The 26,156-nt window shown below is 37.0% G+C and overlaps 2 protein-coding genes across 3 annotated transcripts in view; one reads left to right on the top strand and one right to left on the bottom strand.

Moving 5' to 3' along the window:
- The window catches only part of RTF2 (replication termination factor 2), a 32,378-nt gene extending 9,675 nt beyond the window's left edge, over window positions 1-22,703 (bottom strand). For both annotated transcript variants that reach the window (XM_062589105.1, XM_062589106.1), the window contains exons 1-5: window positions 22,580-22,703; window positions 21,720-21,814; window positions 21,523-21,616; window positions 20,608-20,747; window positions 18,496-18,574 (exon numbers count right to left, since the gene is read on the bottom strand). In XM_062589105.1, the coding sequence (XP_062445089.1) occupies window positions 18,496-18,574; window positions 20,608-20,747; window positions 21,523-21,616; window positions 21,720-21,814; window positions 22,580-22,648 (477 nt within the window). In that variant the 5' untranslated portion in view covers window positions 22,649-22,703. The remainder of the gene's footprint in view (window positions 1-18,495; window positions 18,575-20,607; window positions 20,748-21,522; window positions 21,617-21,719; window positions 21,815-22,579) is intronic.
- Window positions 6,151-10,226, top strand: LOC134147683 (beta-1,3-galactosyl-O-glycosyl-glycoprotein beta-1,6-N-acetylglucosaminyltransferase 7-like). The gene is made up of 4 exons (XM_062589104.1): window positions 6,151-6,235; window positions 7,626-8,657; window positions 9,128-9,223; window positions 9,736-10,226. The coding sequence occupies exons 2-4, from the start codon at window positions 7,682-7,684 to the stop codon at window positions 9,960-9,962; spliced, it is 1,299 nt and encodes a 432-aa protein (XP_062445088.1). The 5' UTR covers window positions 6,151-6,235; window positions 7,626-7,681; the 3' UTR covers window positions 9,963-10,226.
- Window positions 22,704-26,156: the final 3,453 nt, after the last annotated feature.

Below are 26,156 nucleotides of genomic sequence, written 5' to 3'. Positions count from 1 at the left end.
TCAAGCTTTCATCCAAAACATTTGGATGTTTTCCAAATACAGATTCAAACATAGGTAGCCTTCTAAGGGCTACTGATTTAAAGTTAGTATTTGCAATAATTTTAAAAAGCTGTTCTGTTAGGCACATGAAAATAAGTGAACATTTCCTGCAAGTAAAGGTTTATGTAAAATGACTTTAACAAATATTACATATAAAACAAACAAACAATCTGCCTTAATTTATGCTTTTAGATCAAACCCACCCAGGGTTGCCATCTGGAAAACACAGGTGGAACAGTTCTGAAACGAAAAGTATTTACAAAAAAGGAGGAAATGAAGAGAGTGTCCTGTTTTCATTCACTGGAACAGATAATTTCTTGCCATGACAACAGCCAAATTATGTTACAGCAAGTGACCAAACCATTCCAAACATATTTTAATTACAGGAAGTTATACACACAGAACCCACTCCACTTTCCCATGTTTCACTAACGCCAGTAGGTACTATTTATTATTTGGATGAACATCAAACATTTTTTAATCGTCAGCACTGCTAAATGCAAAGTTTTCATTCTGATTAAAAAAAAATCAACTTTCCATTAATACAAAAAGAGGATTTTATCTCAACATTTTGGAATGCTGAGATAAAAAGCAAAAAGTAATTTAAGTTTCAAAAACTTAAAGGTTTTCAGAATATGTTCTTCTGGAGCAGATATTTGTCTTAAGATATCACAAGGTCTTCTTTCATGTACTTTGTTTATACTGTGCTGTAGTTCTTGTCTTCGCATCATTTTGACCAGAAGACATCTCTACATCTAATTAAATTTGAATACTATTTGCAATGGATAAAAGCACTAGAAGAGCAGCTGGCTAATCTTTATGCAAGATTCAAGCTGTAATTGTAGAAAAGTGGGATATTGACTGAAGCAGACAACACACAAGCTGTGTAATTTCAATCATAAAAAGTATGTTCAAAATGGCTTAATGTTATTTGCATCAAGGAGTTAAAGATCATGCATGTACAGGAGGATTAATCAAAAAATCTTCAAAATTTGATAATCATACACCTACGTATCCTACATACATACATCTACTTTACAAACAAACAAACAACCCTTAAAAACTTACTATCTTTACTGTTCTAATGACTAAGAGCTGTAAAAGACATATTAGCTTAGGCACAAATGACACCTTTTGCACTTAAACTAGGAAAAGTAATAGAAAAACTACTTTCTAGAACGACTTGAAATTTTTAAAATTTCAAGTCAACTTTAATGTAGGGAAGAACTTTTTGTCTTCCTTAGAGGATAAAATACAAGAGCTTTTTAATAATAATGAAATCTTGCTTTATTAAAGTTTTCCTTGATTCTAAAACTTTTAACTCTAAATTTCAGCAACATAAGACGAAGTTTGTACCTTATTTCTTAATACAAACTACTTTTGACAGACAAATGTTTGTACAGCATCTAAGATGATGCAGGCTCATCCATGACTTTTCCAGTTCTTATACAAATAAATAACAGGTAAATTATGCTTTCATATCTAATTTTTACATCCTTAGTGTTTAATGTCCACCCCTTACTGTTTAATGTCCTGCAAGAAACCTGAAATTGTCATAAATAGTAAGCCAATTCCTCCAGTCCTAAATACGAGCATTACTAGGAAATGCATAAAAACATGAATACTTTCCCAAAACAATTCCCATCAGACTACGGAACATACATCACGACAAACCGATTGTCCCTCTTTAAACAGGGCAGTATTTAGAAAGGCAGATTGAACAGATGCCCTGTTCAATCATGGACCAAATCACTGTTCGCTTGGCATCTCATCCACCACAAGCCTACATATGAACAGGCAGTTACAGAACACAATAATTTTTAACTAAAAACACATTCCGAGAGAGATGCTTTTCCAGAAGTTTTTTCATCAGAAGCTCAGTAGTGTAGGCTTTGATGGGCACCATTTTCTCTGAGTAGGGTGGCAATGGGGCAAAGGGGACATAACTTGGGAAGAGGAGAAAAGGTCTTGTACATATTAGTTCGCAGAACATTAAACTTTCACAAGAAGTTATAGCTTCTTTAAAAAAATATTGTTAAAAATGATGAATGATTTATAGAATTTCCTTTAAAGTCAGTGATAATTTTGTAGAGACAATACCTGCAGCTGTGCTTTAATTCACTTCCAGGTTTTCCCTATATTTATTTCTGACAAGCTTCCTATTTTTGTCCATAAAGGATAAATCATATCAACATTTTTACTCATTTCTAGAACTCCAAAGCTTCATAAATCTTGTATATTTAAACTGTTAACTTTTCACATACTAAACCTCTCCACAAACCTTGATAAAAGTAGTAACGCAGTAAATGGTCAGTCTAAGAAGACAGTTTGTTTATCATCTTTTTAGCTTCAGATATGAGAAAGGACCTGAGGCAATTCCTTGCTAAGTGTATTTGCTGCACTTGGAAAGTTTCAGCAGGTAAAGAGTTAAGAAAATTAGGGGGAGGAGGAGGAGGAGGAGAGAGGGTTAGTTTCCTTTCCAGTTATCATCTAGCATGCTCTGTTAGCAGTGCGGAGGTTAAGGTCTCTGAGGTAGAGCAATACTATTTATAATCATCAGCAATGTACTCTCTACATATTTGAAAGACTGATTTCAGTCCTTTAAATGCTGTCTCAGAAGCGTGGCAACAAAAATTTGGAGAAGATCAAGTTCTCTCTCATTATTGTGAAGCAGAGGACATTTCTTCTGAGGCTAAACAGCACTGCTGCAGAATAAATATGCTAAGCATTGCGGGAAGCCAGAGGAAGCCTTAAATGAAAACATTCATGTTAATATTTAACCCCCTTCCCTTATGCGAGACCTCTACACAAGCAACAGAATGAAGAATGTTGCCTGAATTTTGCTGAAGGACAATGGGGCTTTTTATTTATTAAATTATGCTGCCTTCTCCTGCCTAATTTTGTGCAAGGTAAGATTGAATAGATTTGATCTTAGAACTTCAAATTTAAGGGATTTGCTTTCTCTTTATTAAAGCCCAGTGTTTTAACTTTTGTAGAGCAACAAATATTTTCACTTCAAATATTTCTACTTTCCCCTTTTGAAAGTATTTGAATCTGTAATAAGGCTAGTAATCTTTTTTTATCCCCCTCTGTAGATCTACAGTAGTCATATTACTACAAATGTTATTAGTATCAGAAGAATCACAGTACTTACAAATACCTATTATGTTCTTTTGCAAGGAAATTTTTTTTGTAACACTGTAACTTAATATAACTTACATAACTGTTTACATAGCTATCATTGTATTCGTTTTAAATTGTTATGAGGTTAATATACCGTATAGCAAAGAAAAAAGCACAAAGAGAAACAAAAACAGCGGTAAGCACATGAAAAGCTACACCTTCATAAATTTGTTTCACATTTATGAGTAAATGCTGATCCAGTATTTTAAAGTAAGAATGATTTCACGCTTCTAAAGTAGTATTAATTGGATTTGACGAAGATTTTTTTTTTATTTTCCTTGATGGTCGTCATAACACAGAGGAGACTCAGTAGACTTACCCAGGCGGAAGGGAAGAGCATATCAAAGTAAAAAGCAGCAAAAGGCACTGATTTTAACACTTAAGTTTTTAGAGGACTGAATTAGCATTCACTTACTTATAAAATGTCTACACTAAGACCTATGCGAATATTTTTTCATCCTTCAGGCAAAAACAGACTTCAAAAAAATTTGGAAATGCAAGAGCTAGTATCTTTTAACTATTTAATTATTAGAAAAGGAAGTATTCTATAGCCATTTGTTTCACTGAATTAGGAAGTCATTTGAACTGACTATCTAAATATTAAAAAATACAAAAAGTATAGACAAAAGATTCAGAGATGCAATGATGTATTACAAAATTCTATAATAAGAACAAACATTGAATTGTAAAATGATTTGCTACAAATTATGAAATGCACTGGTAGTTAATGAGGTCTTGAGGAACTAAGACGATATATTACGGGCATATTTTTAGGCACAAACATAATTCCACTTTTCTTTTGAGTTCATCTTTTTAACTGAGGTGAAGCAGCTTAGGTTTAAGCCAACAATTTTCCACGGCTTTCCAAATCCCTACAAACGGGCCATTTTTTGAAGAATGTGTAACACTAATGCTATCTGTAAATTCAGTCAACTTTCTACTCCAGATTTAGAACAGCTATCCATACCACAAAAAAAGTTCTTTGATTTTCAAAGAGATATTTTGCTATCAATAAATACCGATAGTGGCATTCTAGCATTTCTAATAATAATTAGAAAAGGTAATATAGTCATAGACTAGGTTATGCCTGGACAGACAATTGTCTTTAACAGTTAAGATCCTGAAGATACTCTTCAAGGGCAAGAGAAAATATGGCAGCATGGTCCTCAACAGCAGAAAATTTGTGGGGGCTAGAGAATTCTTACAAGTGACAAATTGCATGCCCAGTGAGAATGACAGCTACAATTCTAGCTCTAAATCTGAAAAAAACACTAGCAGAAAGTCAACATCTTCATTCTATTATATACACTCAGATTGAAAGCTGCGTAATTCTGTTCTTGAAGGCAAGTCTTCATCATTCAGTCATTTCCCCCAAATATTTTAACACTGAGGAAAGACTTGTTTCTTCTTACCTGATAGCGGACTGCTTATGTACAAGACAGTACACTGCTGGGGAGACACAGCATCTAGATGCTATGGAGTTCAAGAGGAAAAATCCACAGCAAATAATTAACCTGAAACATCCCTGGAAGCTATTATTTGATAGATAATAAAAATGCAATTGTAGGACACAAACAGATTATAGCTGGGTTCCCCAGGGAACTATCCTTATATCCTTATCAAGTTATCCACAGACATGTATTTAATGAAAAAAAAAAAAAAAAAAAAAAAAAAAAAGAAGTACACATCCTGCACAGGTGCAGGATTTTCCAAGCAGTCTAAAGCCCCATTTATTTATTTTTATAACTGCTTACTGTCTTCAGTGCAATTTGTGTGCCAAGAATAAACTTTCCACGTGATACGGACCATAAAGATCCCATCACGTTCACTAATTCAGAGTAACCTCAATGCCTCTTCTGTAATTATTCACTCACAGCAAAATAGTTTCTCTGGCTCCAGCTCCACAAAAAATCAGTGCTTCCCTAACAGACACTCCCTCTCCCTAACCTCTGCTATTGGGCACCTAACAGCCATTATGTTAATCTATTCTTGGCACTGTTAGCCAGCTGGCGGCAGGCTACGGCACCCACGTCTCATTTTTACTGTGAAAAATCCTTACTTCTACCTTTAGAAGGCATTTTTTTTCCTACTTTCTTTTTGAAAGGTTGATGTGGACACCAGTGCTCAAGTTTTTACTTTAAATGGATGAAAGACTCACAATCAAGCTTGTTTACAAAGTAAATATATCCCTTAGGAGCTGCTAAGAAAAAAAAAATTCTTCTGGGACCTGATTTCATAATGTTTTTCTTTGGCCCATGCATTCAATACACACTGAAGAGCACTGCTGACAGAACACAGAAGCAAGATGGATGAATCTTCCACCTAACATACAAATTTACCTTCTGGAATGCCAAGTGGAAAAGAGGTGTTCTTCCAGCATGAAATCCAGTGCATACCAGTAAGGAGAATAAGATAAATACATTCTTTTCTGAAAGCCTAGTAAGTTCTTAAAATTTTAGTATTACAGAATATCTGGTTTGCTGGTTCAAATTTTCTACTTTTAAAGCTTTTTAAATTGTGTCTCATTTCTACTTTAACTGCAATTCCTTCTTTATTTTCAACCTTCTAAAACAGGCATATACTGAATTTTCATTAAAAGAAAGAAAAAAAAATCTTTGCTTTTTTCTAGCCTTCAAGCCACAACAGCATTCATATAAAGAAACAACCTTTATAAAAATTTGCTTCTTTTCTGTTCCTAGCCAACACCAAATGCGTTGTGATGTTGCTAGCTGCAAAGCATAAAGTATTTACAGGTGAAGTACAAATTTATTCAAGTAAATTGTTTGTAGAAAAAAGTACAAGAGAACATGAATATTCTCTAAAACTGCAAATAAGAGCTTTCTTGATCTAACTACGAAGTATACTGACAGCTGACAGAATCTTTTTTTCCTCCCTTTCCAGGAATTTTGTCTACGCAGTTCTAAATCAAATGCTTCAAAGAAAAGACTTCATTTAATAGCTGCAGGATTCAGAACTTCTGTGTCGTCATGCTTCTGATTTTTCAGCAAGGAAGGTATTTGTAAGAAAAAGATAATCATGAAAATACACAGTGGAAATCTCCTATGCTGATACCAATATAAATGATACACTTCTTTATGAATCTTAATACTGGCAGTAGTATACTTTATCTCAGGATATGCAAGTCTGCTAAAAATAAGGAATGAATGTTGTCCATGTTTTGTTTTCAAAATCATTAATATAAAGATGTTGGAGACAAAAAGAGATCTGAAGTGAGTTAGAACACCTTGCTAACTTTACAAGGAGAACAAAGGATGAATTTTGTGAATTACAATTTAGACTTTTCACTTTGTTTATTTAATAATTTTTCTGCTACTGAGTACCAGCTGGTCATAGTGAACTGGAACATAATGTTGCCAAACAGAACTGGCAAGTCCCCTCGATTCGCGACAAAGCAGCACCCATTTCAGAATATTTTGCGATAACAACTGAAAAAAAAAATCACAAACTATGCAAATATTTACCATTCGTGAAATAACACTAGAGAGTAAGGATAAAATAACATGCATGTACTCTTCTGAAACTGTGGATGCTATAGTTGCAGCTGACAGCAGTAAGGTTGAGGCTAGCAAAAATAACCCTTATTGGGGAACATTATTGGAATCTGTTCCTTCCCCAGGTATCTGCTTTTGTGGAACCCCTTTGTGCTTGCAAGCTGCTAGGGAAGTATACTGGCTCTGAATACAAACAAAGCACAACATATACACTCAGTATATGGCTAACAGAGCAAAACAAAATACTTTTTTAAAAAAATGTATAGACAGATATACAATGTACTTGAAATATAGATATACATATACATACACCTCACATATCCAGAAACCAGATACAGTCCACAGTCCAATTCAAGGACTGTGGAATGTACGGATCCAACTACATTCTTCAGATGACTATCCTAAAAAGGGAGATTTAGTTTACTAAAATTTGCTCTGGCAGGATCTTATGATCTCCAGGCCTCAAGAAAGTCTCAGCAATGGCTGTTCTTTAGCTGTGCATTGCTCACACATCTTCCCTATTCGGAGGACATGGACTAACCTACTACACAAGACTGACTTACCGACTCAAGATAGAATAAGCTTTTATTCAATCAGCTAGGCTCCACTTGCTCAAGCAATGAAGTGGACAAGGCCATGCCTGGTTATTTGGCCAATTAGTTCATCTTACAAAAGTTGCTTCATGGTCCTGCAAGTACCATTTGCAGTGGCAGAGTATAATGCAGCATGGGCATGCATATGGGCACACAAAGAGCCCCTCCTAGTAACTGGAAAGAGGGTAACTGCAACATATTTATAAATGAATCACTATCACATCATCCTTTTTCTTTTCTGTTTTAAAAATGTTGGGAAGTTCTCCTCTTCCTCTCTTTATCTCACTTTTCCTTTCAGATATTCTAAATGCTTAATTAAACTATGACCAGAGGACAGCATCTGGAAAATAAAAAATGAACCCACTTGAAGCAACAAAATCAGGATTTTTAGTGTGCATTGCTATATGCATGTTCATTTACACTTTTATTTACCTAAAGAACACACTTTCTGAAGAGCCAAATGAACAAAAGTTTACTACAGATACAGCAGAGTGTGGTTTTTACCCAGATGAACTTTGTTCAGCTCTTTTTGTGGGGAAAAGTGTTGCCTCTCAAATCGGAAGCTTTTGTCAGAACACCTACCAACCGGAAACACTTAGCTGCATTCACGCTTCTTGCAATTGCTCCGTGGTTTTGAAGAGTCTGCATTTTATAACAAGACCACTATCTGAAGAAGAAGGAAATTTCTCATTGGCATATATTATCACAATTCACAAGGAGTTGCAAATGTTTGTAAAGCTACTAAGAGCTATTTATATGCCTCAGAATATTTATTGCATACACGTTGATGAAAAGTCCCCGAAAGATTATAAAGCTGCTGTACAAAACATTGTTAACTGCTTTGAAAATATTTTTATTTCCTCAAAAAGAGAAAACGTTGTTTATGCAGGATTTTCAAGATTACAAGCTGATATTAATTGCATGAGAGATCTGATTCATTCCAAAATTCAGTGGAATTATGTTATTAATTTATGTGGTCAAGATTATCCCATCAAAACAAACAAAGACATTATACAATACATCAAAAGCAAATGGAATGGTAAAAATATGACTCCTGGGGTTGTCCAACCACTTCATATGAAACACAGGACACGGGTTAGTTATAGAGAATACGTACATTCTGGAATATCATACGTGTATCCAACAAAAAATATAAAAGCTAAACCTCCATACAATTTGACAATATATTTTGGTAGTGCCTATTACATACTTACTAAAGAATTTGTGGAGTTTACATTGACTGATGCACGTGCAAAAGAATTGCTTGAATGGTCAAGAGACACATACAGTCCGGATGAACACTACTGGGTCACACTGAATCGTTTAAACGGTAAGATGCATCTTATTTTTACTATAAATAACCCCCCAGAACAACAATATTATAAGGCCTGTGATATGGAGATCTAGTGACTTCTGTTTTAGAACCTAACAACACCCTTAAGAGGATGCATTGCACAGACATGGTTGTTTCTTCAGCCTTGATGCCAACCCTTCAACAGTCGCATCTCCCGACAGTTTGAGAAACAAGGCTTGATTCCAAAGAAGTAATATTACAGTGAAGGTGATTAGCTAAAAGGCTACAAAAATGGTGATTAAACAGAATAAACACTTAGCAACATAAAAGCTCATGCTCTCAAAAGTAATAATAAAGAGCAGCTGAGAACTACGTCTGCTCCTATGATTCATATATCTGAACAAATACTTAACGTGGCCACACACACACAAAAAAAGCTTTCCATACTGAAAATTATACCTATAATAAATATAAACAAATCTTATCAGAATCTTGTGTTTTTAAAGATGCTCCAGGTGCTACACCACATGCAGACTGGGAAGGAAACATACGAGCCATTAAATGGAAAGATCAAGAAGGAACCACACACAAAGGCTGCAAAGGTAAGGTAAATTTTCACCATGAAACTAGAATTTGATTAACCGGCTAGCATTCACTGCAAATTACATATTATACTTTAAATCACCCATTAAGTGTGCCTCAGAAGTCATGCATATTTTATTTTGAAAATACGAAATAAAACAGCAAGCAATTCTACTAAATTACTCCACTGTATCCAATCCAAAAATCTTCTGATATATTCTTGCAAAGATCATCACAGTATCCACACACTAAATGTTCTTTCAACCTCCAATTATGATGCTTCTATAATTTAAAAGGTTAATGACAGAGCTGCATATATGTTTATTTTCAGGGACTTTAGGTTTTGCAAGCCTCAGTACATTTGCTTACCTTCCTCAATTACATTAACCAATACATTAACTTGACTAGTCAGATTTCAATGAAAAGTAGGGGGTTTACTTGACAAGCATGTTTGTCAGATCCTTAGATCTATTTTAAAATGATTAAATTAAGCTTTCTGCTGCTGTTATATACCATCAATTTGTCTTTGCAGGCCATTACATCAGAGACATTTGCATCTATGGACTAGGAGATTTACAGTGGATCATTGAATCACCTCATTTATTTGCCAACAAATTTGAACCTGCAACATATCCACTTGTTATGGACTGCCTAGAGAGACGATACAGGCTTAAAGTACTGCAGCAAGCAGAAGTCCCAATTGAAGATCACTGGCGTTTTCAAGAAAATAACTACTTTAACATGAAATTGAATGTTTGAGCTTAAGTAACATTTAAGCAGTGCTTAAAATATTGAAAGAAACCATCAAAATTTTTAGTAATAGTCTTCACTGTGCATCACGTCATAAAGATATGCACAATACTGTACTACTGTTGATCAGTAAAATAAGCTGATAAGTTTACTTACAGTAAAATAAAGAGCAACAACTGCTAATAGGTTAATTCTAAAAAGAAAAATGACACAGTCTATATGTCAATAGTCCAACAGGTCTATAACCTAATAAAGACAAGGGGACAGTTCTTACTCCTTCTTTAAGTGAGTTACTTAACTGGAAAAAAATATGTTCCTTATGTCTGTGGCTGCAGAAAGAACTAACTGGTATGAGAGAAATAAAGCAGAAGCACAGACTGGACAAAGGTGAAACATTAAAAGCACAAGTTAAAGTGGTGTCCACTGTATGCCTTATCACGTAGCTTATTTGAATAATGAAATTTACACTAAAACTTCAGAGCTGGTAGAGAAGCAAGTAACAGCCGGTTTCAGACATAGTCCATTTTGCTGTTTTGCTCATGGCCAGTTGCACCTCTAATTTCATTGTGTAGCACGGTAACATGACTGTCGCACTACATCTGCTCTGCTCCTGATGAAAAGGGTGTCTGTATCAGTAACAGTAATACAAATCTTGCTATGCAGTTTTAGTCAAGACCTCCATTTTCTGGGTCTCTGCATAAGTTTAGGACAATAAAACATGGGAAATCTGGACCTGGGAAACAAATTGTAACAGGAAATAAACTGTGACTGCGTGAAAAGCTACTTTTCAAGTCCAGGGTACCTGACCCGAGGAAAATGAAACTTTCCTGAACCTTGCAACCATTTGCATGGATCACAATAGCCAGGACAAGGATCTCAGATTCAAGACGTTTTGTAAACCGAATGCAGCACTAGTCTGCAGTAAGAAAGTGGCTTTCCCATACATTACAGAAGCAGAAAACAGGGAACAGCAGTAGAAAAAGAACTAGGATTCTAGGCAAGAGTTGGTCTTTTCAGCACTCATAATTTAATCTCCCCGGTTGTACTACTGAAAAGACTGCGGCAACATGCGTCAATAAAGAGGATATAGGTAGTTATATTTTATATGGCATGGCAACTCTTTCACTGTCACTGGATTAAAAGTTCACAAGACCATTCCTACACCCTTTCCTCAAAAGTCCTTAGTTACATGCTGCTGATGGAAAAGGTCTAGGAGAAACCTGAATTTTGAGAAGTCATTTCAAGTTGTTGGTCCTCCTCTATTAACTTTTTGGCAGGACCACAGGCAAAAATTTTCAATCCAATAAATCCCCACAAACTCTCATTTTTGGGAAGAACTTTGATGGGACTTAATAAAACACATGTTGTTACATGATTAGAAACTACAAATTATATAGAAATGTGTATAAGTGGTTTAGATATAAACTTCAATAAGCACCAATTCATTTTCTACAGGAAAATTGACTTAGAGATTAAGCAAAAAATCAAAACAAATCAATGAATGAACCAGCAGTAGAACACCAAAAGCCTAGTTTCTTATTCCAAACTTATTCCCAGGTTCTTCAAACTATAGTGCATATTTTCCCACACAAGTTTCTTGGAAGCATAGTTTCTTTTGGATGAACTTCCACCTAAGGAAAGACCATCTGGTCCCTATTTATTTACAGAAATTCACAAGCTCAGTCCAAAGCCTGTACTCAGCCTCGTGTATATTCCATGGCTTACTTTGTGACCAATTATTGCTGAATATGCTTTTTCACAGAGGCGGGGGAAAAAAAAATCATGCAGCATGTTCACACTGGGCTTGTTGAGAGTTCCTTTGGAAAACACTACTGAAGCTAATGTGTTTCTAGCAGGTATCAATCATGGCAATATTAGTAATGAAAATTTCACTAAGCCACATTCAGTCCACTGTAAGGAACTGCCAGCTTCCACTCTATGTTGTTTTTACATTCATTATCTTATTGCCCTTGTAGCAAATCCTGTATCTAGCTTACGCCTCTTGTTGCTATCTTACAGAACAATTGTTGCACGTCTTCCTTCTGAACTGAATCAAAAGGATAAATCTGATAGTATCGCACAATAAAACATGGGGTTGGTTTGAAGAATCAGAACTAGTCAAATGAGAAAAAAACTCCGCTTGAAATATAACTATGCCTGTCAATCCAGAAAATTCATTGGACTGTGATCATGCTTCCTTAAATAATTTTACATATTAACAGAAAATGCCACCTATATAAAAACTCCCCCAAAATCCTAATTAAACCATCTTTCCCTCAAACATTAAGAAACAATTTCACTCAATCTAATTGTCATAATCTCATTAAATTCTTAAGTGTTATTTCCTTCCAACAGCAGTTAGAAAAAGTCATAATGCAAATGTGATAGCTGACCAGAGCATTTAATATACTTACAGAACTTTAAAGATTTTTTTTAATAAGTATATCATTCAAAGCTTTTAGATCTCAGCAATATATTTACTAACTTTTGATAACTGTTGATCTAAGAGAACATAGTGTCAATGTGACCTTGTCCAAGGAAACAGTATGTCTTATAAGCTACTGTAAACACACCAACTCTATATCTGAAAGATGTATGCATAGTTTCTGTTTTCAAAAAACCCAAGGCACATGTACAACAGTTCTACATCTAAGTTAAACATTTGGGTATATGTATGTAGTATTAGTCTGTTGAATCTGAAAATATTTCAAGAATAAATTAAAGATATGCAGGAGATCACATTTTTAAAAGTAGGCAAAAAAGGTAGGTTTCTATGATGATCATAAACAAGGTATTAATTACATGAACTACAGGGAATAATATACTTGGATTAGAAAAGAACCATAACTGGCTTGGAAATGAAATTTGCAAATCACTACTGTTTAAAGCACCAAATCAATGAAACCAGAGTACTGTCTAATGGATATATGAATTACCACAGCAACATTGAGTATACTTTCTTTATTATGTCTATTGATAATACTCAGCTGCATCATCAGCTGCTGATTGTAGACTCTAAGCACTTGTAGCTAGAGGAAAAAAAGCAAAATAAACACTCACCACTCCCAAACTGCATATGAACAGCACGCCCAATCTGAACAGGCTGAAATTTTCTACTGAACCACACTCCCTGCTAGAAACAATGCATTCACGCTTCTCCTCCCACCTTCCATCCCTCTCCTCCTTATACAGAGAATTTAATAAAACTCAGAAACTGGATGTTTTAGATTACGCCAGATCCATGCCGTTTTCCAACACTAAGCATACAGTAAGAAAGTTCTTTCTCATTTATCCAGTCTTCAGCCTAATCTTTGAATCATACTACAGACAGCAACAGGCAATCTCAATGACCAATCTTGTAGCTGTTCCATCAGGAATGCCATGAAGAGCCCAGAGTATTGTAAAACACGTGTTTGGCAACTTGATTACATACTGCCTGCCCTTGTTTCTAAGATGGGCTTCCAAATGCCACGTCTTCACAAGTTCTATTATCAAAATATTCAGAATAGTTGTATTACTTCATCTACACAATATTTAAACTGTAAAGTTATCATTTAAATTCTAAAGTGACCACCTGAACTCCCAGAAGGGATTCCACTATAAATACAGTAACCAGTATCCTGACAAAAAACTATCTTAGTATAGTGCCTACTCTAACTTCTCAGACAGGAGAGTCAACATAAAAATTGGTAAAAACTCCTTTTTCAACCCTCCCAAAAAACAAGTTAAATATATCAGACACTATATGCTGTTAAACATAATTGTTTTATTCCACCTTCTCTAAAAACTCACCTATTGTCAAATAACAGACTTGCAAACAGATAGTAAAGACTAATGGGTCATGCAAGAATTAGGGAGCCAATTAGAAAGTGGAAGAACCAAAATACTTAATCATTTTAGCCCTATCTACAGACCAATACAGACTACCACTTGCTGACAATCTTGGTCAAGATATCATCACACACAAAAGAGATTAGAAACTTCCTTGCTGTCCTTTTTAACATTACTAGTCTATTGGAAAATTAGAAACAAGAGTAGATAAAACTTCTCCATTTAAAAGTGTAAATTTTAAAAGGATAATCTCCATTTCACATATAATTCTTCCCGAAGATCAGCAAACAAGAAGCAGGGGATGGCAGAAAGCTGGCAGTTCTTTAGGGCTTCCGGCTATGGAATTATCTTGTGACACAATCCAAAGTTGTTTCTCTTCCTGCCTATTAAAGACATGTCCTGCACATTTTAGCTTGCAGCTTCCTCTTGATAGTTTAAATTTTCTCCCCTACTGTAGAAAACGTCAAACATATAGTTCAAACAAAACACACTTCCATGTACAAGGTTACTATAAGTTTTATTTGTATTCTTAAGTTGCTCTTTTTTAGATGAAGCCACTTTTCAACACTTTTTAGTTGAAATAGCTAGAATCTTCAAAATTTGCACCCAACTCTTCAACTAATGAGCTCTCTCCTTGCTATAAACCGCAACAAACAAATGCTCATTGCTCTTCCAAAAATTTTTGGCCAGGAAGAGTTATATTTTATCAAAATAGTTCAAAATATTTACTACCGAGGTGATAAAAGGCAATCTTACTCTCTGAATACCCAGATTCTGACCAACCATTTGCCCTTGAGTTTTCATATTTTTATACTATTTTTAATTTGAATGCTCCAGAATATTGCTACTTAGGTCTGAAATCTTCATGTATCAGAGTTTCTTCACTAGAAGTCTTCCGACCATGACAATTTCATCCTTTTTGCATCTTTACCTTACACCAATACAGTTTTTTTAACATTTCCAGTAAAAGCAGATAAATATATACATTTAATATTGCCAGCTATTCACATAAACTTTCTCTTGAGACAAAATAAATGTCTTTTTTTTCAGAGAATCCAGGGAAACTTCTACATCATTCATATACTAAAACTCTAAAGCCTTTCAAATCTAACACAACAGTAAGCATGACTGAGATAAGTTGAGGGAGGCTGAATTCTTATGTTAGGTTTTTCCCATTTGCTTGAGTTAGTCAGAATCTGTGCATGTATTCCATTTTTCTGAACACTTATTTCACCATGCAAGTGGATTGCTTTATTCCTTTTATGAGCTGCTCAAGGAAAAAAGAAAAAATGAGCAGTGAGACAACTGTCTGTGGAACTTTCCACAGAATGGTGAGCATTTCTACAAGCCAAGCCAGGAAGCCTGGAAAAGAGGAAACCTTCTCTTGCTCCTCCCAGAGGAAAATTATTTTCTATAATTTTATGAAGCACAGTGCCTTGTGGTGTATATCTTCTAGCATGTAAATATATGTTGATTATCTAGTTCAGTTGAACTAGTTCAAGTATATGAGTACAAAGGTGAGGAATGCAGAATTATTGCTTGGGCTTCTGGATCTCTATGGTCTGTGGTGAATGTTTTTACTGCATTGTAAAAGTATTTGTTCAACAAAGTCCTTTGAGCAACCATCCCTGTTTACAAATTAGCAGACTATCAGCACTGCTTTGCTCTCTAGGCACACAGATTAATGCACAAAATAGTTCGTTTTGAATGCTTTTTTGGGGATATTACTGTAGTGGGGAAAAAAATGCCAAATAGTTCCCAGATTGACTTTCCTCCAGTTTATATTCATGCAATATACCTTGTCCCCTGGGATAAAGGCAAAACACAGATTCCACTAAGTGAAAAAGAGAAATTGGATACTAAGAAAACACAAGTGAAAACAAGATTATTCTTCTTGAACTATTTTCACCTGTCACTCTCCAAAGCTACATTGTGACGAATCCTTCTCACATGCAGATGCGGCAGGGGCTTTCAAAGTAAAGCATCTAGGTGAATACTGACAGACCAAAAGGTGGCAAGGCCATGAAAGAAAATGTTGTGGCCCACATTGATTCCATAGGTTGGATTTTGGTTCAGAAGGCATCTCTCTTAAAATAATAGCAGTTAGCACAAGCTAACTGCGTAGATAACTGCCTAGCACAAGCCTAGATAACGTATATACCGATCTGTAACATTCAGGACTTCAGAAAACTTTTGCCCTTTGAAAGAACATGTACCAAAAAAAAAAGGGGGGGATTTTATTTGTTAATAAGAAATTGCTATTCACAGAATATATATATAGGACATAAAATTTCATTTTTTTGCATAAAGATAGAAAGTGCTGGGGGAATGTGTTTAAGTAGTGCTTTGGATAAAAAAGTTAGCTACTAGAAAAGACAGAAACCAGTTCCCCATGATCCTGTTTTGAAAACTTCTATTCCCCTTCTCAATTATGAATACAGAATGAGAATTTTATCAGTATATATTCAAAAAGCTACTGAATTATTCTTCAACCTTAATCAAAGGAAATGCAGACTACAACACATATGCTCACACAGCAATAATCCCCAACACGCTCAGGTCACCAGCACAGATTTTCTTGAAAATTAAAAATACATGTTATTTACAAGATACAGAAAAATAACACTTTTTAAAAGTTTGATTCTGTAGAGCTAGTTAATATAATCTTTTTCTTAATCTTGAGTTTTTGAAATCTTGGCTATACACATCTATATTGCTTATCACTGATCTCACCAAACATTGTACTGTAGAATGTATAATTCTAGACGTCGAAAATGCTTCAAAAACCTTAATGTATCCACTACACAGAATGTATATAAAAACAGTGATGTCCAGGAAATATAGATAGTCATATAACTCCCTGAATTAAAAAAAAAAAAAAAAAAAAAAAAAAAAAAAAAAGAAGAAGAAGAAAAAGTAACAAAAACATACTAAAGCACAATATTGCTCTCCATGCTGACAACAGTAACTTATGTTTTAACTAAAGGGAAAAGTACAAAGGGCAGAGTCAAGATTTTGTCTCAGAGTTGTCTAGTGCTGATTTTGAACAGAACAAACAGAAAACTTATTAACTGCTAACAGAAGTTAAAATATATTCATAAGATACTCGGCATGATACTGAAATGGGCAGAAGTTCTTTTTAAGCCATAAGGTATACTGCTGACACAGCTGAAGTAGCTGTGACTCAGATACTGCACTAACAGGTATAACTAACAGCTGTCACACTTGGTTTCCTAGTACTTCTACCCTAAAGAGAGTATGAAGTCCTAGCCTCACTTTACTGTAGCCCAGCAAGATTTTAAGATACAGATATTTCTGTGCACTAACAAAGGCAGTGTGAAAACCCCACAAGAGTTCATTTTCTAGAACAGGTCCCTGCAATCCCGCTGCACATAGAAAATTATCTGCTGCTGGAAGCAGTATTCCAGAAAGAATGTTCTTCCAGAGAGATACTTGTCTTTGCGCAATGTCCGATAATAAAAGACAGAATAGATACTATCTACATTTAAATATTTCTAGAAGCATCTCTGAATATCGCCAAGAATTCATATCCTCATATAAATGCTTGCATTCAAACATTAGATTGTGATCAATCTAATTACTTACTAAAAGAAAAACAGAAAACAAAATAGATTCATTTTTTCTTTTCTTTTCTTTTCTTTCTTTCTTTCTTTTTTTTTTTTTTTTAAGACTACTACACTGGACAAATTGTGACTAAAACATCTCATTTCTCTATTTACTAATCACACAACATCCACCTATCAACAGCAAATTTAGAAACAAACAAAAACAAAAACCCCCCTAAAAATATTTATCCAAAATAAAGATATCCAACAACAGGAAAGTAGAGAACCATTACCAAGATTAAACTAACCTTGAATGTAATATGAGACTAAACTTAATTAATAATATTCCATGTCACCTGCAACAATTTACCAAGAAAGCATTTGGTTCACAGCTCTTTTCTTGCTTAGTACAAGTGTACTGTACATTGTGTCATATCAAATAACAGGGTGTATCCCGAATAGTAACTCCTCTTACAAGGGGCAGCTATATTCACCACAAATATCACTGATTACAAAAGAAGTGATAAAGAGAAGACTATTTGCAACGTACATCACGGCCCGTAGCTAAAGAAGTCTATGTAATGAGATCCCACCAGTGCTATAAAAGGAAATTAAGTCAATATTTTCTACAGTAATCCATATAACTGCCAAAAATGCGAAGAATTGCCCCCCAAAACGCAATGGCAAACTTCCGTTAAAAATATATAAATCAAAACATATCTTGAAAATGTAATCAGTTCAAACACATAAAGCAGATAGTGATCAGCACAAACTAGAAGCATTCAATAATAAGAACTGCCAAATTGAAATTAATGATTAAATCTTTGAAAGACAAAACAAAAAATGTTAATTTGACAGTAGTTATTGTAAAACCAAATTCTCTTGAGAACAAAAATACTTATTGTGACAATTATTTATTATTTATTTATTCATTTATTACCATTATTATTAATTACTTGGAAACATATTTCCATTACAAAAGGCCATACAGAATTATTTCAGGTCACCAGAAAATAAGTTCCACTTTAATCTGGATACTCAGATCAAGAAAAAAAAAAACTGCAATAGATATGAATGCAATTGTATGTATATATCACTTAGGGTCATATATAACCCTACAGTTATTAAATCTGAAGAAAACTCACCCTATGGCAAACTTCCGTTTTAATTTCTTTGAGAGCACGTTCAGAGAACACACAGCCACAGTTTCGCAAGAAGCAAAACCTTTGAAGAAAAGACAAGTCATACAGCCACCTTAAGAAATTCTGTGCATCGAAAATACAGATCTGCAGTGCTGATTTAACATGAAACTATTATTACAACAGGCTAATAGTAAACACCTAACTATCACTTTACAAATTCTTAGAGCTAACCAAGATATCAACACATTAGATCACAATATGGATTTTGTTATTTTGTTCTCTCTATATATGACAATCTCGCAAAGCGATCTTAAAAAATGAATTCTCTCAAGATGTTTTTGTGCATTTGCTATTGAACTATGTAGGTTTCTCTTGAATCATCATAGCACAGTTACCCACTGCTTACTGTCATAATGAGTGACAGATCCTCTCCACTACGGCTCTTACTGTGTCTGTTTACTGAACTTCATTGAATATTCATTTTTGGAAGTTGAAATTTGATAAACAGATTAAAAACTGCATTAAAAGATCAAAATATCAAATCTAGAGATTCAGCTAAAACTAGTTCTGTATAAACCAATAACCTGCTTGATATAGAAATAAGTAGGTGATTAATATTTTGTTTCTATAAATTTATACCATTTAAATTGTTCCATCATTTAAATATATAGCATAACTGTAAATGCTACTAATTACTAAATGAGCAAGATAGAGAAAGGGAGCTCTCTTTTTAACACAGTTGTGGTGGCCTAAATGGTAGTGTACATCCTTACGTCTAGATCAGGACAGTAAATTAAATGTCCCAAGAAAAGATAGGGAAAGAGGTATGTGGTGAAACGATTCACAATTCCAAGAACCATTTACAAGCTTGGGGATACAACGAGCTCTTCAAGTACAAAGTTCAGCAAAATATTCTTCTAGAGTTTTTAAGCATTTCCTTTCATCCCCTTTAGTGCAACATTTACCACTATTAAAAAAAAAAAAAAAAGCTGCTAGAGGAAAGCTGAACACATAAGCATTCTCATCTGATAATTTTGAAAAGTAAAATGATACTTTGTTCATTCCCTTGGAGTCCATGGACGAGGAGACTTCATGCCTGAGCTGGAATATTTCAAGAGTTACTTCCCAAATTTGCCAATACCCTTCTTTCCTGGAATCAGTCATGCTACCATGCAGCACTCCTGGTGCATTCTGCAACACTAAGCCTGTTGCTTTCACTTGCTCTCAGACTCCAGCCCTCTAGTGAAGTGCAACAAGTGACCCTAGCCAAGGATCTGCTCTCCCAGGTGTGTCCTGTCTACATAAAAGATTCATTCAAGACAATCTAAAGCAATTAGGCATGTGGTTTATATCATCTTCCTTTCCTTCTCACACCAAATTATTTGGTGAGATGATACTCCTCTTCTCTTCAACATCATTTCAGTCTGTCACCCTCATCTGATTAAAAAAAAATTAAGAGAGATCTGGTGAAAGCAGTTTTACTTTTCAGGGTGTCTCTTTAATCCCCTTTGAATATCTGCAGACTAATTTACCACTGAAGAAAGAAATGCTTGTCAACAATCAAACTGTAAACCTGACTTTCCTCACACATTAGGCTTAACAAGAAATTGCTTATTTGCCCAAACCAGGATGAAGGGAAGCATCCTTCCTTAGCCTAACAATAATAAAAAAGGATACTGGCACAATGTTATAATAAACATATAGTCCATCACCATTCTGATCTCAACATAAGTGTAGGTGGGAATGCTTCATGGGAAGTCTCATTCGACCTTCCTCCCCTTGTTCACAAAAACCTTATATGGCTTGTCCTTCAAACAACTGTACATCACTTTTTCTTTGCAAACATGGCGCTCTGCTCCTTTCATTTATATATATAATTTGATTTGTGAAAAGGAGCATGTTTCATCTCTCCTCTCAATCTGGAAATGAAAAAAAGGACAGACACCTTTTCTTGATCTTCAGAACTCCTTTCTAACAGGAAGGCCAAGATTCTCCAAAAAGCCTGCGATAAGTATATGAGTTTCTACACTATTGATTTAAACTACTCTACCTGCTATATATTCAGTTTTGAATAACTCATTTTTGAAAACTAAATCCAGAAACATAAATACTGACCTATGCCTTCCGTTCATTTCCAAGCCCACCACAGGGCATATAAAGCGTGCACACTGGATATCATCATACTTATCACCTTTTATACTCTCTTTATCACCACTCCAAGCTGGATTATCGGCAAGGTTTAGTTCTGTAACACTCTGAAAAATACAAATGCAAGCCTTAAGTTGTTTACTGATGATTTTTCAACCATAACAACATTCCTGAAGTTATTTTTTTCTTGGTGGTTTACTATATTACAGCTTCTTTTTTGATATTAGACTTATAACAACATTGCTTCTAGAAAAAAATTCTTTTCTTTTAGTTCTGTTAAAAGATTTAGCACAAGTCTAACAACAGAGAATTTTTGTGTATTTATAAATACATAATTGCATGTGTGAAAGACATTTGAAAATACACACTGGTGTTCTGCTTTTGACTTCTGCTCTGGGAAATGATAAGCTTTCAGCAGCATTTAGAAAGAAAATTTATTAGTATGTTCAACATTAATCAGACTCCTTCCTAATTCAAACAATCATGCCTCACTTTTATTTACTCACAAAAAGTCCTCATGTCCATGACATGGTGTATTTTCCATGCTTGTGTCTTTAGAGCAAAATCAAATGACTAAAATCTACCAGCACAGACTTTGCTATCCAGAAAATTAAAAATTTTATGCCAAGCTATTAAGTCTATGGTCACTGCAGCCACACAACATATGCAGCAGACAGCTTTTAGCCTATCACATTTGCCCCTCTAGCCCTGGAAAGCAAACACACCCTGCACATTAATCAAAAAAACAGATACTGGATTTAATATGCAATTACAGTTGTATTTTTAAAATTTTAGTAAAAAATGAGAACATTAGCAAATTAAGCTATCATAGGCTGTTTTAACTTTTATGGTGCTCTTTAAAATTAGACATAACCTTTTTACCTTAATGCTCCTGATATGTGATGCAGCTTCCACAATAGCTTTATCAGATGACTTGTCCAACAAGAATTCAATGACAGCATCTTTATTATACAACCTACAACAATAAATTCGTAGAAATAATATTTGATTCTTGTAACGTCCTTTTGTTTAGAAATTACTACCTTTTAATAAGGAACTCTAAATGAAAACATTCATACCTGCCTAGCTCACAGGCCACAATTGGTCGACATAATTTCTCTTGACTCAGAGTACAGTAGTACCATCGTGCCACCAATTCAGCATTTTTGTCAACCTGAAAGAAAATAAGACTTTTGGTTTTGAAATAATTTTTCAGTATGAAAATTATTTTAATGTAAATTCAAATCAAGTCCCCAGGCATCTTACCAATTCTACTTTCTGCATTCAAAGCTATTCCCTAAAATATTTAGCAAAAACCTTTTCAGTGAAAGTCAAGCTCAGTTTTGAGGATCCACCTATATCACTATACCAAATATGTTTCTGCATCTGACTTGGGGCATATCTTCCAAACGCTGATTCAGTTTTCTTACTTTTTGACACTTCCACCTCTTCTCTTCTCTTTTCCTTTTTGCCCTTCGTACGTTTTCCACTACTCTCTTCTCCTTTGTCTTACTCTTAATTCTGCATCTCCCATCTGCTAGGCCTAGCTACCAGTACCGCTCACAGTAAGGAATAAAAATAACAAATCAAGCAGTTCTGGGGATATCAACGTGCTACCTGAAGTTCCAGTTTGAAAATGTAAACTTTATGGCACATTCGACCATAAATGAATAGTAAAAAAAAGCTACCTGAATTGTCATGAGTGGAAGTATAGCCACAGAGTGGTGTGAGGATGAAACAGATCATATTTATTTATTTAACAACAACGAACATTAACTCGCACAAGTTTTTCTCGTTTGCTCAGGGACTTTTTTTCCTTATTTTCACCTCCTACAGGGAGCTCTGCCGGGGCGGGCAGGCCCCGCGCCGGGCAGCTCCGCCGGGGCCCGGCCTCCCAGCCCCAGCGCGCCCCGCCGCCCCTCCCGCGGCCCCCTCCGACCTTCTCGACCTTCCGCGGCCCCTTCACCAGCTCGTGCCGCTTGGGGATGGTGCCACCATCGCAACCCATCGCTACCGCCGCGCTTCCGCCTTCGCCCTCCCACAGGCAACCCACTTCCGCGCAGGTCGCAACACTTCCGGCGGGCCCTGATTGCGTCATCGCCGTGCCATAGCAACTGCGCGGCTGGGGGCGGGACAGCAGCACGGCGACGGGCCGAGGGGCGGAGCTGCGGGCCCTGCGGGAGAGCCCATCCGGGGGCGTCGGGGAGGGGGGTGCGGGGTGGGACGTGCCGCGGTGCCCAGCGAGGGTCGCAGCCTTTCCCCGCCGATCACTGGCGAGCGCCATCTCCAAAGCAGTAGAACGCATTTACCCTTTTTTTTACTGTGAGAAACTGCTCAAAGAAACTGCGGTTTTGGACCTCTGAGGTGCCTGAGCTCCCCCCACTGAAAGACTGGGGGTGGGGCCTCCCGCTCCCTCCCACGCCCCAGACCGCGGCGGGCCCGTGAGGAGAGTCGGTCACGGCCGTGGGGACGTTTAATGTAGAACGTACAAAGACAGCGAAAAACGCACCTGCTGCACTGAACTGTTCAGCCGCAGTAGTGTTTACATGTGTCTGCATTTACCTATATATAACATGGTGACTGCAAATTAAAACAAAACTGATACGAGGATAAAATTAATCCAAATATCCCCTTCCCCCCCCGAACTGCGTGTGTACACGTTTGCATTACAAATCAGCAGTAGCTGCAAACAGCAAAACTGCCCATTTTTAGAGGAAAAAAAAATAAAACAGATACAACTTTGCCGAGAAAATTCAGAATTTAAAATTTCAGATACAACTTTTAAATAAATGAGAAAAATACAAACAACACGCACATACCACCTATCCCAATGTTTACAGGGGCTTCAACGTTGTAGCTCAGATTCAGAAAATTTCAGGATAAATTTAACGATTGATGAAGATTAGCCGACCAAATACGCACTTACGAACCCCGCAGGAGCAGTGTCTGCCTACCCATGCTGGCGCTGTTGCTATAGGGGTCAAGGGAGAAATATTGTCATGTTTGCAGTTTGTAGAATACCTTTCCCGAAGCCTCTGTATTTTTAGTAACTGCATTTTTTTTCTTTTTTTTTTTTCCAGTTGGAGTGCTATGTTAAAATGCTTCAGCAGATAAATGAATCACAGAATAGTTGAGGCTGGAAGGGACCTCTGGAGATCGTGTAGTCCACCCCACCCCCCCCCCCAGGCAGCCTCACCTAGAGGATGCTGCACAGGATCATGTCCAGGACAGTTTTGAATATCTCCAGAGGAGACTCCACAACCTTTCTCAGCAACCCGTTCTCTGTCACTCTCACAAGAAAGAAGTTTTTCCTCATATTCAGGCAGAACTTCCTGTGTTTCAGTTTCTGCCCATTGTCTCTTGTCCTGTTGTTTGGTGCCACTGAAAAGAGTCCATCCCCATCCTCTCTACAACCTCCCTTAAGGTATTTGCAGACATTGGTAAGATCTCCTCTCAGTCTTCTCTTCTCCAGGCTAAGCAGGCCCAGCTCTTGCAGCTTTTCCTCGTAACAGAGATGCTCCAGTCCCCTCATCATCTCTGTAGCCCTATGCTGGTCACTCTCCCCAGTAGCTCCATGTCTCTCTTGTACTGGGGAGCCCAGAACTGAACACAGTACTTGAGATGTGGCCTCACCAGGGCTGGGTAGAACAGCAGGATAATCTCCCTCAACCTGCTGGCAACATTTTCCCTAATGCAGTCTGGGATACAATACTATTGGCCTTCCTGGCCACAAGGGCACATTCCTGGCTCATGGTTAAGTTGTTGTCCACTAGAACTCCCATGTCCTTCTCTGCAGAGCTACTTTCCAGCAAGTCACCCCCCCAACCTGTACTGGTGCTTGGGGTTATTCCTCCCCAGGTGCAGGACCCTTCACTTGCCTTTGTTGAACTTCATGAGGTTCCTCTCCACCCAACTCTCCAACCTGTCCAGTTCTCTGAATGTCAGCACAGCATTCTAGGGTATCAGCCACTCCTCCTAGCCTGGTATCATCAGCAAACTTGCTGAGGAGGCACTCTGTCCCTTCCTCCAGGTCATTAATGAAGTTGAACAAGAATGGACGACTACTGACCCCTGGGGGACACAACGAGCTACAGGCCACCAACTAGACTGCATCACTGATCACAGCCCTCTGAGCTCTGCCTTTCAGGCAGTTCTCAATCCACCTCACTGTCTACTCTTATAAGATGATGAGCTTACCTATGAGGATGTCATGGGAGACAGTGTCGAAAGCCTTGCTGAAGTCAAGGTAGACAACATCTGCTGCTCTCCCCTCATCTATCCAGCCAGTCATTCCATTATGGAAGGCTATCATACATGGCTAAGCATGATTTCCCCTTGGTGAATCCATGTTGACTACTACTGATCATCTTCTTTTCCTCCACATGCTTGGAGATGACATCCAGGATGAGTTGTTCCATCACCTTTCCAGGGATGGAGGAGAGGCTGACTGGCCTGTAATTTCCTTCTTGCCCTTTTTGATGACTAGAGTGACGCTGGCTTTCTTCCTGTCCTCAGGCACCTCTGCTGTTCTCCATGACCTTTCAAACATGATGGAGATGGCCTAGCAATAACATCTGCCAGCTACCTCAGCACTTGTAGGTGCATTTCATCAGGGCCCATGGCTTTGTGGGTATCAAGTTTGCCTAAATGATCTCTAACTCGATTCTCCTCTACCATGGAGACCCTCTCTTTTCTCCAGGGTCTGAGATTTCTGAGGGCTGGCCCTAGCAGTAAAGACTGAAACAAAGAAGGCATTTGGTAACTCTGCCTTCTCTGTATCCCTCATCACCAGGGCACCCACCTCATTCAGCAGCGGGCCTACATTTTTCCTAGTCTTCCTTTTGCTACTGATGTATTTGAAGAAGCCCTTCTTGTTGTCCTTGACATCCTTTGTCAGATTTAATTCTAAATGATCCTTAGCCTTCCTCATTGCATCCCTGCATACTCTGACAACATACTCATCTTTTTTCCCAAGTGGCCTGTCCCCTTTTCCATATTCTATGTACTTTCTTCTTCTGTTAGAGTTTTGCCAGGAGGTCCTTGCTCATCCATGCACGTCTCCTGCCTCCTTTGCTTGACTTCCAACTCATAGGGATGCACCACTCTTGAGCTTGGAGGAAGTGATACTTGAATATTAAGCAGCTCTCTTGGGCTCTGCTTCCTTCTATGACCCTAACCCTTGGGATTCCTCCAATTAGGTCCCTGAAGAGGCCAAAGTTTGCTTTCCTAAAGTCCAGGATTGTAATCCTGCTTGTTGCCTTGCTTCCTCCTTGCAGGATCCTGAACTCCACTATCTCAGTGGAGATCACTGAGGCAGTTTCCCCCTATATTTGAAGGACAGAACTCCTCCAAGTCACTTTTCCTTCTGTTGGTCCCCTGCTCAACTAGAGCGTTTCTGATTGATATCCCTGAATCAAAAATGCTTGAGCATTCCTGACTGATATCTCTGCTTTGACTAGTATCTGCCAGAACTTGTCCTGTCATACACTCATTGCATTTATACTTTAAACAATACA

Source organism: Rhea pennata, chromosome 16 (genome assembly GCF_028389875.1).
Source record: "Rhea pennata isolate bPtePen1 chromosome 16, bPtePen1.pri, whole genome shotgun sequence".
Taxonomy (NCBI): domain Eukaryota; kingdom Metazoa; phylum Chordata; class Aves; order Rheiformes; family Rheidae; genus Rhea; species Rhea pennata.
The sequence above is the reverse complement of the archived record's forward strand: the minus strand, read 5'-3'. Positions and strand labels throughout refer to the sequence as shown.